The 12,954-nt window shown below is 37.1% G+C and overlaps 1 protein-coding gene across 1 annotated transcript in view; it reads left to right on the forward strand.

The window, feature by feature from the left end:
- The window catches only part of CNBD1 (cyclic nucleotide binding domain containing 1), a gene marked incomplete at both ends in the record, with an annotated part of 392,779 nt that overhangs the window by 52,174 nt on the left and 327,651 nt on the right, over positions 1–12,954 (forward strand). The window contains 2 exon segments of the mRNA XM_081214229.1: positions 9,523–9,614; positions 9,617–9,680. Coding sequence (XP_081070355.1) covers positions 9,523–9,614; positions 9,617–9,680 — 156 coding nt within the window.

A 12,954-nucleotide genomic window follows, 5' to 3' on the forward strand; every position in this document is an offset into this window, starting at 1 on the left:
TTCTATTTTACTTTACCTGCTCTTTCTTTTTTTCCTACCTTCCCTTCCTCCCTCCCTCCCTCCGCTCCTCCTTTCCTTCTTTCTTTTTCTTTCCTCCCTCCCTCCCTCCCACCCTTCTTCTTTCCACTTTCTTTCTCTTTCCTTCCTCCCTCCTGTCTTTCTTTCTTTCTTTCCTTCCTCCCTCCCTCCCTCCCTTCTTCCATTCACTCTTCCTTTTGCTTTCATTCCTCCCTCCCTCCTTCCTTTCTTTCTTTCTTTCTTTCTTTCCATCCTTCCTCCCTCCTTCCCTCCTTTCTTTCTTTCTTCCTTCCTTCCTTCCTTTCTTCCCTTCTTCCTTTCTTTCCCTCTCTCCTTCTTTCTTCTACTAATTCTTTCTTTCTACTTTTGCTCCCTGTTATTCTGAGACAGGTGGATGAAAGGCTCTTGGTGCTGCAGCCAGGAGTCAGTGCTGTGCCTCTGAAGTGGGAGAGCCAACTTCAGGACACGGTCCACAAGAGACCTCCCAGCTCCACATAATATCAAGCAGCGAAAATCTCCCAGAGATCTCCATCTCAACACCAGCACCCAGCTTCAGTCAACGACCAGCAAGCTACAGTGCTGGCCACCCTATGCCAAGCAACAAGCAAGGCAGGTACACAACCCCACCCATTAGCAGAGAGGCTACCTAAAAACATAATAAGGCCACAGGCACCACAAAACACACCACCAGACGTGGACCTGTCCACCAGAAAAACAAGATCGACCCTCAACCACCAGAACAAAGGCATTAGTCCCCCCCACCAGGAAGCCTACACAACCTACTGAAACAACCTTAGCCACTGGGGACAGACACCAAAAACAAAGGGAACTACGAATCTGCAGCCTGCAAAAAGGAGACCCCAAACACAGTAACATAAGCAAAATGAGAAGACAGAAAAACACACAGCAGGTGAAGGAGCAAGATAAAAACCTACCAGACCTAACAAATGAAGAGGTAATAGGCAGTCTACCTGAAAAAGAATTCAGAATAATGATAGTAAAGCTGATCCAAGATTCTATTTCCAAGATTCATAATCTTGGAAATAGAATAGACAAAATGCAAGAAACAGTTAACAAGGACCTAGAAGAACTAAAGATGAATCAAGCATAGATTAAAAACAAAATAAATGAAATGAAAAATACTCTAGATGGGATCAATAGCAGAATAAATGAGGCAGAAGAACGGATAAGTGAGGTGGAAGATAAAATAGTGGAAATGATTGATGCAGAACAAAATAAAGAAAAAAGAATGAAAAGAACAGAGGAGAGTCTTAGAGACCTCTGGGACAACATTAAACGCACCAACATTCGAATTATAGGGGTTCCAGAAGAAGAAGAGAAAAAGAAAGGGACTGAGAAAATATTTGAAGAGATTATAGTTGAAAACTTCCCTAATATGGGAAAGGAAATAGTTAATCAAGTCCAGGAGGCACAGAGAGTCCCATACAGAATAAATCCAAGGAGAAATACGCCAAGACACATATTAATCAAACTGTCAAAAATTAAACACAAAGAAATCATATTAAAAGCAGCAAGGCAAAAACAACAAATAACACACAAGGGAATCCCCATCAGGTTAACAGCTGCTCTCTCAGCAGAAGCCCTACAAGCCAGAAGGGAGTGGCAGGACATAATTAAAGTGATGAAGGAGAGAAACCTGCAACCAAGATTACTCTACCCAGCAAGGATCTCATTCAGATTTGATGGAGAAATTAAAACCTTTACAGACAAGCAAAAGCTGAGAGAGTTCAGCACCACCAAACCAGCTTTACAACAAATGCTAAAGGAACTTCTCTAGGCAAGAAACGCAACAGAAGGAATATACCTACAATAACGAACCCAAAGCAATTAAGGAAATGGGAATAGGAACATACATATCGATAATTACCTTAAATATAAATGGACTAAATGCTCCCACCAAAAGACACAGATTGGCTGAATGGATACAAAAACAAGACCCGTATATATGCTGTCTACAAGAGAACCACTTCAGACCTGGAGACACATACAGATTGAAAGTAAGGGGATGGAAAAAGATATTCCATGCAAATGGAAATCAAAAGAAAGCTGGAGTAGCAATTCTTATATCAGACAAAATAGACTTTAAAATAAAGACTATTAGAAGAGAAACAGAAGGACACTACATAATGATAAAGGGATCGATCCAAGAAGAAGATATAACAATTGTAAATATATATGCACCCAACATAGGAGCACCTCAATACATAAGGCAAATACTAACAGCCATAAAAGGAGAAATCGACAGTAACACAATCATAGTAGGGGACTTTAACACCCCACTTTCACCAATGGACAGATCATCCAAAATGAAAATAAATAAAGAAACACAAGCTTTAAATGATACATTAAACAAGATGGACTTAATTGATATTTATAGGACATTCCATCCAAAAACAACAGAATACACATTTTTTTCAATTGCTTATGGAATATTCTCCAGGATAGATCATAGCTTGGGTCACAAATCAAGCCTTGATAAATTTAAGAAAATTGAAATTATATCAAGTATCTTTTTCGACCACAGTGCTATGAGACTAGACATCAATTACAGGAAAAGATCTGTAAAAAATACAAACACGTGGAGGCTAAACAATACACTACTCAATAACGAAGTGATCACTGAAGAAATCAAAGAGGAAATTAAAAAATACCTAGAAAAAAATGACAATGGAGACACGATGACCCAAAACCTATGGGACGCAGCAAAAGCAGTTCTAAGAGGGAAGTTTATAGCAATACAATCCCACCTTAAGAAACAGGAAACATCTTGAGTAAACAACCTGAACCTGAACCTAAAGCAATTAGAGAAAGAAGAACAAAAAAACCCCAAAGTTAGCAGAAGGAAAGAAATCATAAAGATCAGATCAGAAATAAATGAAAAAGAAATGAAGGAAACAATAGCAAAGATCAACCAAACTAAAAGCTGGTTCTTTGAGAAGATAAACAAAATAGACAAACCATTAGCCAGACTCATCAAGAAAAAAAGGGAGAAGATTCAAATCACTAGAATTAGAAATGAAAAAGGAGAAGTAACAACTGACACTGCAGAAATACAAAAGATCATGAGAGATTACTACAAGCAACTCTATGCCAATAAAATAGACAACCTGGAAGAAATGGACAAATTATTAGAAATGCACAACGTGCCAAGACTGACTCAGGAAGAAATAGAAAATATGAATAGACTAATCACAAGCACTGAAATTGAAACTGTGATTAAAAATCTTCCAACAAACAAAAGCCCAGGACCAGATGGCGTCACAGGTGAATTCTATCAAACATTTAGAGAAGAGCTAACACCCATCCTTCTCAAACTCTTCCAAACAATATCAGAGGAAGGAACACTCCCAAACTCATTCTACGAGGCCACCATCACCTTGATACCAAAACCAGGCAAGGATGTCACAAAGAAAGAAAACTACAGGCCAATATCACTGATGAACATAGATGCAAAAATCCTCAACAAAATACTAGCAAACAGAATCCAACAGCACATTAAAAGGATCATACACGATGATCAAGTGGGATTTATTCCAGGAATGCAAGGATTCTTCAATATACGCAAAGCAATCAATGTGATACACCATATTAACAAGTTGAAGGAGAAAAACCATATGATCATCTCAATAGATGCAGAGAAAGCTTTCGACAAAATTCAACACCCATTTATGATAAAAACCCTGCAGAAAGTAGGCATAGAGGGAACTTTCCTCAACATAATAAAGGCCATATATGACAAACCCACAGCCAACATTGTCCTCAAAGGTGAAAAACTGAAACCATTTCCACTAAGATCAGGAACAAGAAAAGGTTGCCCACTGTCACCACTATTATTCAACATTGCTTTGGAAGTTTTAGCCACAGCATTCAGAGAAGATAAAGAAATAAAAGCATTTCAAATTGGAAAAGAAGAAGTAAAGCTGTCACTGTTTGCAGATGACATAATACTATACATAGAGAATCATAAAGATGCTACCAGAAAACTCCTAGAGCTAATCAATGAATTTGGTAAAGTAGCAGGATACAAAATTAATGCACAGAAATCTCTGGCATGCCTGTACACTAATGATGAAAAATCTGAAAATGAAATCAAGAAAACACTCCCATTTACCATTGCAACAAAGAGAATAAAATATCTAGGAATAAACCTACCTAAAGAGACAAAAGACCTGTATGCAGAAAATTATAAGACACTGATGAAACAAATTAAAGATGATACAAATAGATGGAAAGATATACCATGTTCTTGGATTGGAAGAATCAATATTGTGAAAATGACTCTACACCCAAAGCAATCTACAGATTCAATGCAATCCCTATCAAACTACCACTGGCATTTTTCACAGAACTAGAACAAAAATTTTCACAATTTGTATGGAAACACAAAAGACCCCGAATAGCCAAAGCAATCTTGAGAACGAAAAACGGAGCTGGAGGAATCAGACTCCCTGACTTCAGACTATACTACAAAGCTACAGTAATCAAGACAGTGTCGTACTGGCATAAAAACAGAAAGATAGATCAATGGAACAGGATAGAAAGCCCAGAGATAAACCCACGCACATATGGTCACCTTATTTTTTTTTTTTTTTTTTTGCATTACGTGGGCCTCTCACCGCTGTGGCCTCTCCCGCCGCGGAGCACAGGCTCCGGACGCGCAGGCCCAGCGGCCACGGCCCACGGGCCCAGCCGCTCCGTGGCACGTGGGATCCTCCTGGACCGGGGCACGAACCCGCGCCCCCCGCATCGGCAGACGGACTCGCAACCACTGCGCCACCAGGGAAGCCCCACCTTATTTTTGATAAAGCAGGCAGGAATGTACAGTGGAGAAAGGACAGCCTCTTCAATAGTGGTGCTGGGAAAACTGGACAGGGACATGTAAAGTTATGAGATTAGATCATTCCCTAACACCATACACAAAAATAAGCTCAAAATGGATTAAAGACCTAAATGTAAGGCCAGAAACTATCAAACTCTTAGAGGAAAACATAGGCAGAACACTCTATGCCATAAATCACAGCAAGATCCTTTTGGACCCACCTCTTAGAGAAATGGAAATAAAAACAAAGATAAACAAATGGGACCTAATGAAACTTCAAAGCTTTTGCACAGCAAAGGAAACCATAAACAAGACCAAAAGACAACCCTCAGAATGGGAGAAAATATTTGCAAATGAAGCAACTGACAAAGGATTAATCTCCAAAATTTATAAACAGCTCATGCAGCTCAACAGCAAAAAAACAAACAACCCAATCCAAAAATGAGCAGCAGACTTAAATAGGCATTTCTCCAAAGAAGATATACAGACTGCCAACAAACACATGAAAGAATGCTCAACATCATTAATCATTAGAGAAATGCAAATCAAAGCTACAATGAGATATCATCTCACACCAGTCAGAATGGCCATCATCAAGAAATCTAGAAACAATAAATGCTGGAGAGGGTGTGGTGAAAAGGGAACACTCTTGCACTGCTGGTGGGAATGTGAATTGGTACAGCCACTATGGAGAACAGTATGGAGGTTCCTTAAAAAACTACAAATAGAACTACCATATGACCCAGCAATCCCACTACTGGGCATATATCCTGAGAAAACCATAGTTCAAAAAGAGACATGTACCAAAATGTTCATTGCAGCTCTGTTCACAATAGCCCGGAGCTGGAAACAACCTAAGTGTCCATCATCGGATGAATGGATAAAGAAGATGTGGCACATATATACAATGGAATATTACTCAGCCATAAAAAGAAATGAAACTGAGCTATTTGTAATGAGGTGGATAGACCTAGAGTCTGTCATACAGAGTGAAGTGAGTCAGAAAGAGAAAGACAAATACTGTATGCTAACACATATATATGGAATTTTTAAAAAAATGTCATGAAGAACCTAGGGGTAAAACAGGAATAAAGACACAGACCTACTTGAGAATGGACTTGAGGATATGGGGAGGGGGAAGGGTAAGCTGTGACAAAGCAAGGGAGAGGCATGGACATATATACACTACCAAACGTAGGGTAGATGGATAGTGGGAAGCAGCCGCAGAGCACAGGGAGATCAGCTCGGTGCTTTGTGACCGCCTGGAGGGGTGGGATGGGGAGGGTGGGAGGGAGGGAGTTGCATGAGGGAGGTGATGTGGGAACAGATGTATATGTATGACTGATTCACTTTGTTATAAAGCAGAAACTAATAAAAAAAAAAGCAAAAAAAAAAAAAGAAAATTCACTTGTGTTCAGTTTGCTAAGATTTTGCTTACAAATGAATATTGTATCATATTAAATATTATTTAGTTATTAATGAGATTTTCCTCCTGCGTACTGTTAATGTGTTGAATAATATTTCTGGAATAGTATTCCTGGTGTAATCTCAACTAGGCTATGCTATATTATCTTTTAAAATTGTCACTGGATTCAGTTTGTTAATATTTTGCTCCAGATATTTGCATCATGATATTGGCTTATAATTTTTGTTTCTTGTAAAATCCTTCCCAGATCTTCATATCAAGAATGTGTTGATGTCATAAAACTAGACATAAAGTATATATGACTTTTCTATTTTCTTGAAGTGTTTGGTTTTGTTTATTTATTAAGAGTTTGTAGAATTTATCAGTAAGGCCACTTTGGCTGTGAGTTTCTCTGTGAGGAGATTCTTATTTAATAGTCTTATTCTTTAAAATATCTAGAAAAATTCAAATTTTCTATTTCTTCTTGTGTCAGTTTGGTAACTTGTACTTTTATAGTTATTTTTTCCTTTCATCTAAATTTTCAAGTTTATTAGCATGAAAGTTTTCATAGTATAATCTTTTATTATGTGGGATCTGTGATGAGGTCTCCTTTTTCATTCCTGATATTATTTATTCCTGCCTTCTCTCTTTCTGAACTTGACTAATGTTTTGCCAAGTTTATTAGATATGTTTTTTCCAATTTTTTTATATACTTATATACTTCTAGTTATTTTGGGTTAACTTGCTCTTCTTTTTTCACTTTTTGAGATAGATCCTTAGCTCATAGATTGCAACTATTTTTTCTAAAAAAAACTATATGCATTTAAAGCAATGAGTTTCTTTCCATTTATTTTCATATACACCTTTTTATCTACCACCCAAAAAATCCTTAAGATGGTCAACTGAAAAAAAGAGCTTATTAAAGTAGCTGATTACTGAGGAAAAGAGAAAAATAGTTTATGCTACCACAATGATCAATAAAACTGAATTTTATTTAAAAAATCCTAAACGTATCAGTTACAGAAATATTATTACATATATACAAGTAACATAATAGTGCAAATATTACATATCTTGGAACAATCTTATCATGTAACAAGTAGGACTTGTATGAAAGAAAAAATCTTTAGAGGCCTGAGAATAACACAAAGGATTCAGTTATCAAATTAGACTTATGAGAATCAGAGATTCTACCCAGTATAAAATTTCACTAAAAATTTAAAGGTACAGGTAATTGTGAAACACAGAAACATAGAGAAGTCTGAGATTAAAAACATAGCTCCAGAAAAGATGTGAATCATGTCCACAGCCTCCTATACTCCCACTTGCCTTGGCAACTTGCACATTTATTAATCTCTCATAAAATGATTTTGAATTTTATATGGCTGAACATTTTAGATTATATATATTGAATTGTTGCTAGTTTTAGTATATAAATATAATGATGAGGATTATTTTCTACCATTTCCCAAAGAGCATAGGACACAACTTAATCAATCAGTTAATTAATTAACTATTTCCTCCTGTTGCTTTTGGTGGTTTGGTATCCCCTGCTTGGCTTCAAATATCTTAAATATCATTGGGGATTATTCTGAATCCTTTGGCTGCCTTGTGATTTTCAATGTAAAGGCAGGAATCCCAGGAATCTCTTGCCTTGGGCAAATATGATGAACTTGAGCCAGAAGAATACTGGGTCCATGGGCACTCACTTTCTAAATTTCCCTCACAAAGTTTACCATATCTACTTCCACCTTGCCCTCCAGTCCACAGACCTCTCTCCTCTAGAAGATAAGAACTCTATTCCATTTGCATTTGAGAATCAGAGCTGGATGGAGGAAAGCAGCCAATTGCTTTATATCTGAATCTTAACCACTGCTGAGTTTTACTGTACTTACTATTTATAGACATAACTGAGAATAGAGTTTTAAATAGTGTCCTAGGTCTCTGTGGATAGAATGGCTGAGCTTCTGTGAAAGTGGTAGAAGGGGAAATGGATTTTGGCTCTTAATTTTATCTTTGTAAGTTATGCTAAAGTATCTTTTTTCTGTATATATCAGATAAGTAAGTTTTGCTATTAAGTTTTAATATTCTGTGAATTTTATATTGCATAAAACTCTTTCCAGTTCTACTGGAAAGTGGATATGAGTGGTTAGACAAATTATATAAACATTTTAAGCTGCAATTTCTTCATCTTATTAAATTGGGGATCATATTGTTTATTTCATTTAGTTAATGTTAATGAGATATATGTATATAGTGTTTAATATAGTAGCCAGCACTTTTAAAAGCACTCAGGTATATGTTAGATGTTAATGTGATGATTGTTATTCCACATAATGTTTATCTTATATTTAACTTAAAAAATATTTTCATGTATATAATTAAAGGTGACTAATCTATGATAATTTGGATTTTTAGCATCTCCTCCACTATTTTTTTTCTTAAGGATGGACAACATTTGTTAGATTGCTTTTCCTTAGGTTTTTAGTGACCTCTTAATAGGAAAGCTCTGAGCTGGAAGGATAAATGGGAAATGGTCATTCATTCACACATCTCTTAGGGACTTAGTTGTGTAACATACTATAGCACAAGAATGAAGTATGTTGGCTGCTTTGAAGACGTTCATAATTTACCAGTTGGAAACAAAAGTTAAAAAAAATTACTTTTATCATTGGTGTCAAAAAACAACCCCCACAAAACACTGAAAAACAGCTGTAAGAGTGTAAAAGAAGAGTGAGCATTGACTTGAAATATTTCCGTAAATATATGCACCTAATTTATTATGGAAGAGGTTTCAATCACTTGGGACTGTTATATAATACATATAATCAAATTCTGTACATAGAAAATATTTTCTTTTTTTTTTTTTTTTTGCGGTACGCGGGCCTCTCATTGTTGTGGCCTCTCCCGTTGCGGAGCACAGGCTCCGTACACGCAGTCTCAGCGGCCATGGCTCACGGGCCCAGCTGCTCTGCGGCATGTGGGATCTTCCTGGACCAGGGCACGAGCCTGTGTCCCCTGCATCGGCAGGGGGACTCTCAACCACTGTGCCACCAAGGAAGCCCCAGAAAATATTTTATATATGTGTTTAATTGCATTATTAATGACTGGAAAACAAAAACAAGCACTGAGAAGGAATATATTATTAAAATGCCAAATTACTTCAGAACAGTGCATTTCTACTCTTGACAGTAAAGAGTCATGTCAGCAATTTTTATACAAAATACAGCACCATAAAATATTATGCTTCCTTGTTTAGAAAACCTGCTGAAGGCACAGCAGAAAGTAAATCCCAACAACCTGATGATTCTCACAACATAACTGTCCATGTTAAAAAAGCACGTGGTGGCCATCTTTATATGGACCAAAAAAATCTGAAGAGAAGTTAGTAGAATTCATGGATATCTTAAAGAAATTGTAAGTATTTTAAATATATTACTTCTTGTAGTTGAATAATTCTTTTGAATAGATTTTTTAAAAAGTTAGTTGTTTGCAGCTAAGTGTACTTTATTTACAAACTAGCACTACTGATTGATTCAGGAGAGCTGGAAATACTGGAGACTGATTCTAGATGAGTGTAATTTTCATCAATTCAGTCTTCATGGCATAGAATAGATATGTTGGTACTATATCCAATTGTGGAACATCATTTTAATTTTAAGTTGCAAGCAAAATAGGTGTTATTTACTGATTATGCTAAACCAAAATTATGTTTAAGATTTCACTAACTTATGGTTAGGCAGTCCTTCACAAATTTAAACTGTCTTCCCCAACAAAAAGCCTTTAAATAAACTTACCTCATATTCTCTTTAATTTTCTGGAGTGCTTTGTGCTGTGACTGGGGTACAACTGCCTGAAGGAGATGAAGATGGAGAAAAGGGGGATTAAATCTGGGTGGAGGCTGGTTACTAGAGATGGTATTGGATTTGTGAATACAACTAAAGTTGAAAGGAAACCATGGAACAGTGTTGGATATTGGAATTTAGATTGACAATAGAAACAAAGCCAGAAGTAAAAGTATCATACTAGAATTGAGGCTAAAAGACCAGTAGGGTGGATGAGAAATGAAAAATCTGGTATTTATGTTCAGAGAAATACACTATGAATTCTATACCATAAGTACTTTTCTTCAATTTTATTTGCGAGTTTCAGAAAATATGGTCAGAGCTTCCAGGAAATTTGAGAATGGTCAGATTTCTGATGCTTTTACTTATAAGAATGACAAAAAATAAACACAGCAAAGACTAGTTACTTTATAGGAAAGCATGTGTGAGGGAATTGTAGAGAGGTACCTCATAAACACCTGCCATACACAGGTACAGTTAAACTGGTAAGCTGTAAAAAATAGGAAATTTAACTAGAATGTGTTCAGTGAATGTGATAAAAATATACTTGACAGAAAAATCACTAAAGCACTGAAAGTGATTGGAGCTATAGGATGCTACAGCCATTTTCATTCTTAATGAAATGTCAACCATAATGTTGAATAAAATATGTACTGGATTTAAAAATTTAAGGGTCTAGAAACCCAGGAATCACTCACTGCTGATTTCAGATTGTGCTGGGCTGCAGAATTTTCAATCCTCATCTTTCTGAAAATTAAAAGGTAGCAGTTTCTGGATAACAAAAAGTTCTTATCTTAGATGCAGGAGAAGCTCAAGTGGCTATGGTTCTCCAGCAAGGTATCAAAATACTAGAAAGTAAATCTATATTCAAGTCAGGATGGAAACAAGAAATGGATGAGAACCAAGCACCATGTGATCAATGGACTGAATGAAAAGGGGTCATGGTAGAAGGTTATCTAAACACAAGGGAGAATGAACAAAGAAACTACTGCTACATCCTGATGTGGACCTCAGTGGAGTCCATATAACAACCAGTCTCCAAATACTGTAACAATAGATGATGGGACAGTGGTAATCTCCAGAACCCACTCTTCACTCACATGTGACACAATGGGTGGGTGGGTGGGCAGAGGAGATCCTGAAGTACTGCAAGCTCCCACTTTCAGTGGCTCAGAATTGTCCAAATGTGACTCTTCAGAATGAGGGTATTGACTGCTGCCAATGAGTGGGGCGGTGACACCCACTGAGTTAAATAGCAGTGTAAATGAGGAGGAAACTCACTTTTATGAGATTTTTCTTTCTGTTTTTTTTTTTTTTTTTTTTTTGCACTACGTGGACCTCTCACTGTTGTGGACCCTCCTGCTGCAGAACACAGGCTCCAGACGCGCAGGCTCAGTGGCCATGGCCCACGGGCCCAGCCGCTCCGCAGCATGTGGGATCTTCCTGGACCGGGGCACGAGCCCGTGTCCCCTGCACTGGCAGGTGGACTCTCAACCACCACGCCACCAGGGAAGCCCTATGAGATTTTTAATATTCACACAAAGCCTTAAAATCTACACATACAATTTCTGATTGAATCCTCACATCAATGCTTTGAAGTGGATATGATAAACTAGTAAGTAAAAGAGCAAGGAATGTGCTAAATCCACAATCTATGACAGTTCTATAGACATGATTTTTATCTTCTTGTCTCCTTGGTATATGAGTGAATTTGTTTTCTATTACTGTGTAACAAATTACATAAATATAGTGGCTTGAAACAACATACATTTATTATCTCTCTGAACAAAGTTTAGCTGTTCATATCTCAGAAGACTTCAATCAAGGTATCTGCCAGACTACATTCTTTTCCAGAGCATGAGGTCCTCTTCCAAACTCACGTGTTGTTGGCAGAATTTAATTCCTTTTGGCTCTAGGACTGAGGTCTTTATTTTCTTCCTGGCTCTAGTTGAGGGCTCCTTTTAGCTCCTAGGGGTTATGCAGGTCCTTGCCATATCATTCTCTCTCAGACCTTCTCACAACATAGAAGCTTAAATCTTCAAAACCAGCAATGGAGAGTCTCTCTCTCTATGTCTGTGTCTCTGTCTCTCTATCTCTCATTCTGCTAAGATGATGTCTTATATAACCTAATTAAAGGCATTCATATTCCATCACCTTTGCCATAGTCTATTGGTTAGAAACAAATCATTGCTTTTGCCTCCACCCCCCCAAAATGCAGGGAGAGGTGACTGAGGGTCCCTATGGGGTGTGCTAGCCATATTTGGTAACATTATAAATCTCATTGTGACTCTGTTAATCACATTTGTAATGGGTCTGTATGCTTTACGTATTCACACAAAAGTAGTTCAACTATAATCTGTTTAATTGATGGATAAGTTGTCTTGTCTATAAGTCCTCTGTTTATCTTTAAATGAACCATGATCAGATCCACAGACTACTTGAGTGATGTCATTTAATACATTTAAAAATGTAACTACCTTATACTCTCTAAAAGTCTTCACTTTGTCATCCTACTTGAAAAATATTTTAAAGTACTTATTTAATTAATAAATTTATTTGGCTGCACTGAGTCTTAGCTGTGGCACAAGGGATCTTTAGTTGCGGCATGCAAACTCTTAGTAGCAGAATGTGGGATCTAGTTTTCTGACCAGGTATTGAACCTGGGCCCCCTGCCTTGGGGCCGTGGAGTATTAGCCACTGAACCACCAGGGAAGTCTCCCTATTTGAAATTTTAACGAATTAATTTTGAGTAACAGTAGCCTCTTTTTAAAGAAATGCAAATATGCTTGACAAGATTAAGAATATTGATTATTGATAACTTGGTGTATTTTGGCTTAATCATATCG

This window comes from Mesoplodon bidens (genome assembly GCF_964165515.1).
Source record: "Mesoplodon bidens genome assembly, chromosome: 16".
Taxonomy (NCBI): Eukaryota; Metazoa; Chordata; class Mammalia; order Artiodactyla; family Ziphiidae; genus Mesoplodon; species Mesoplodon bidens.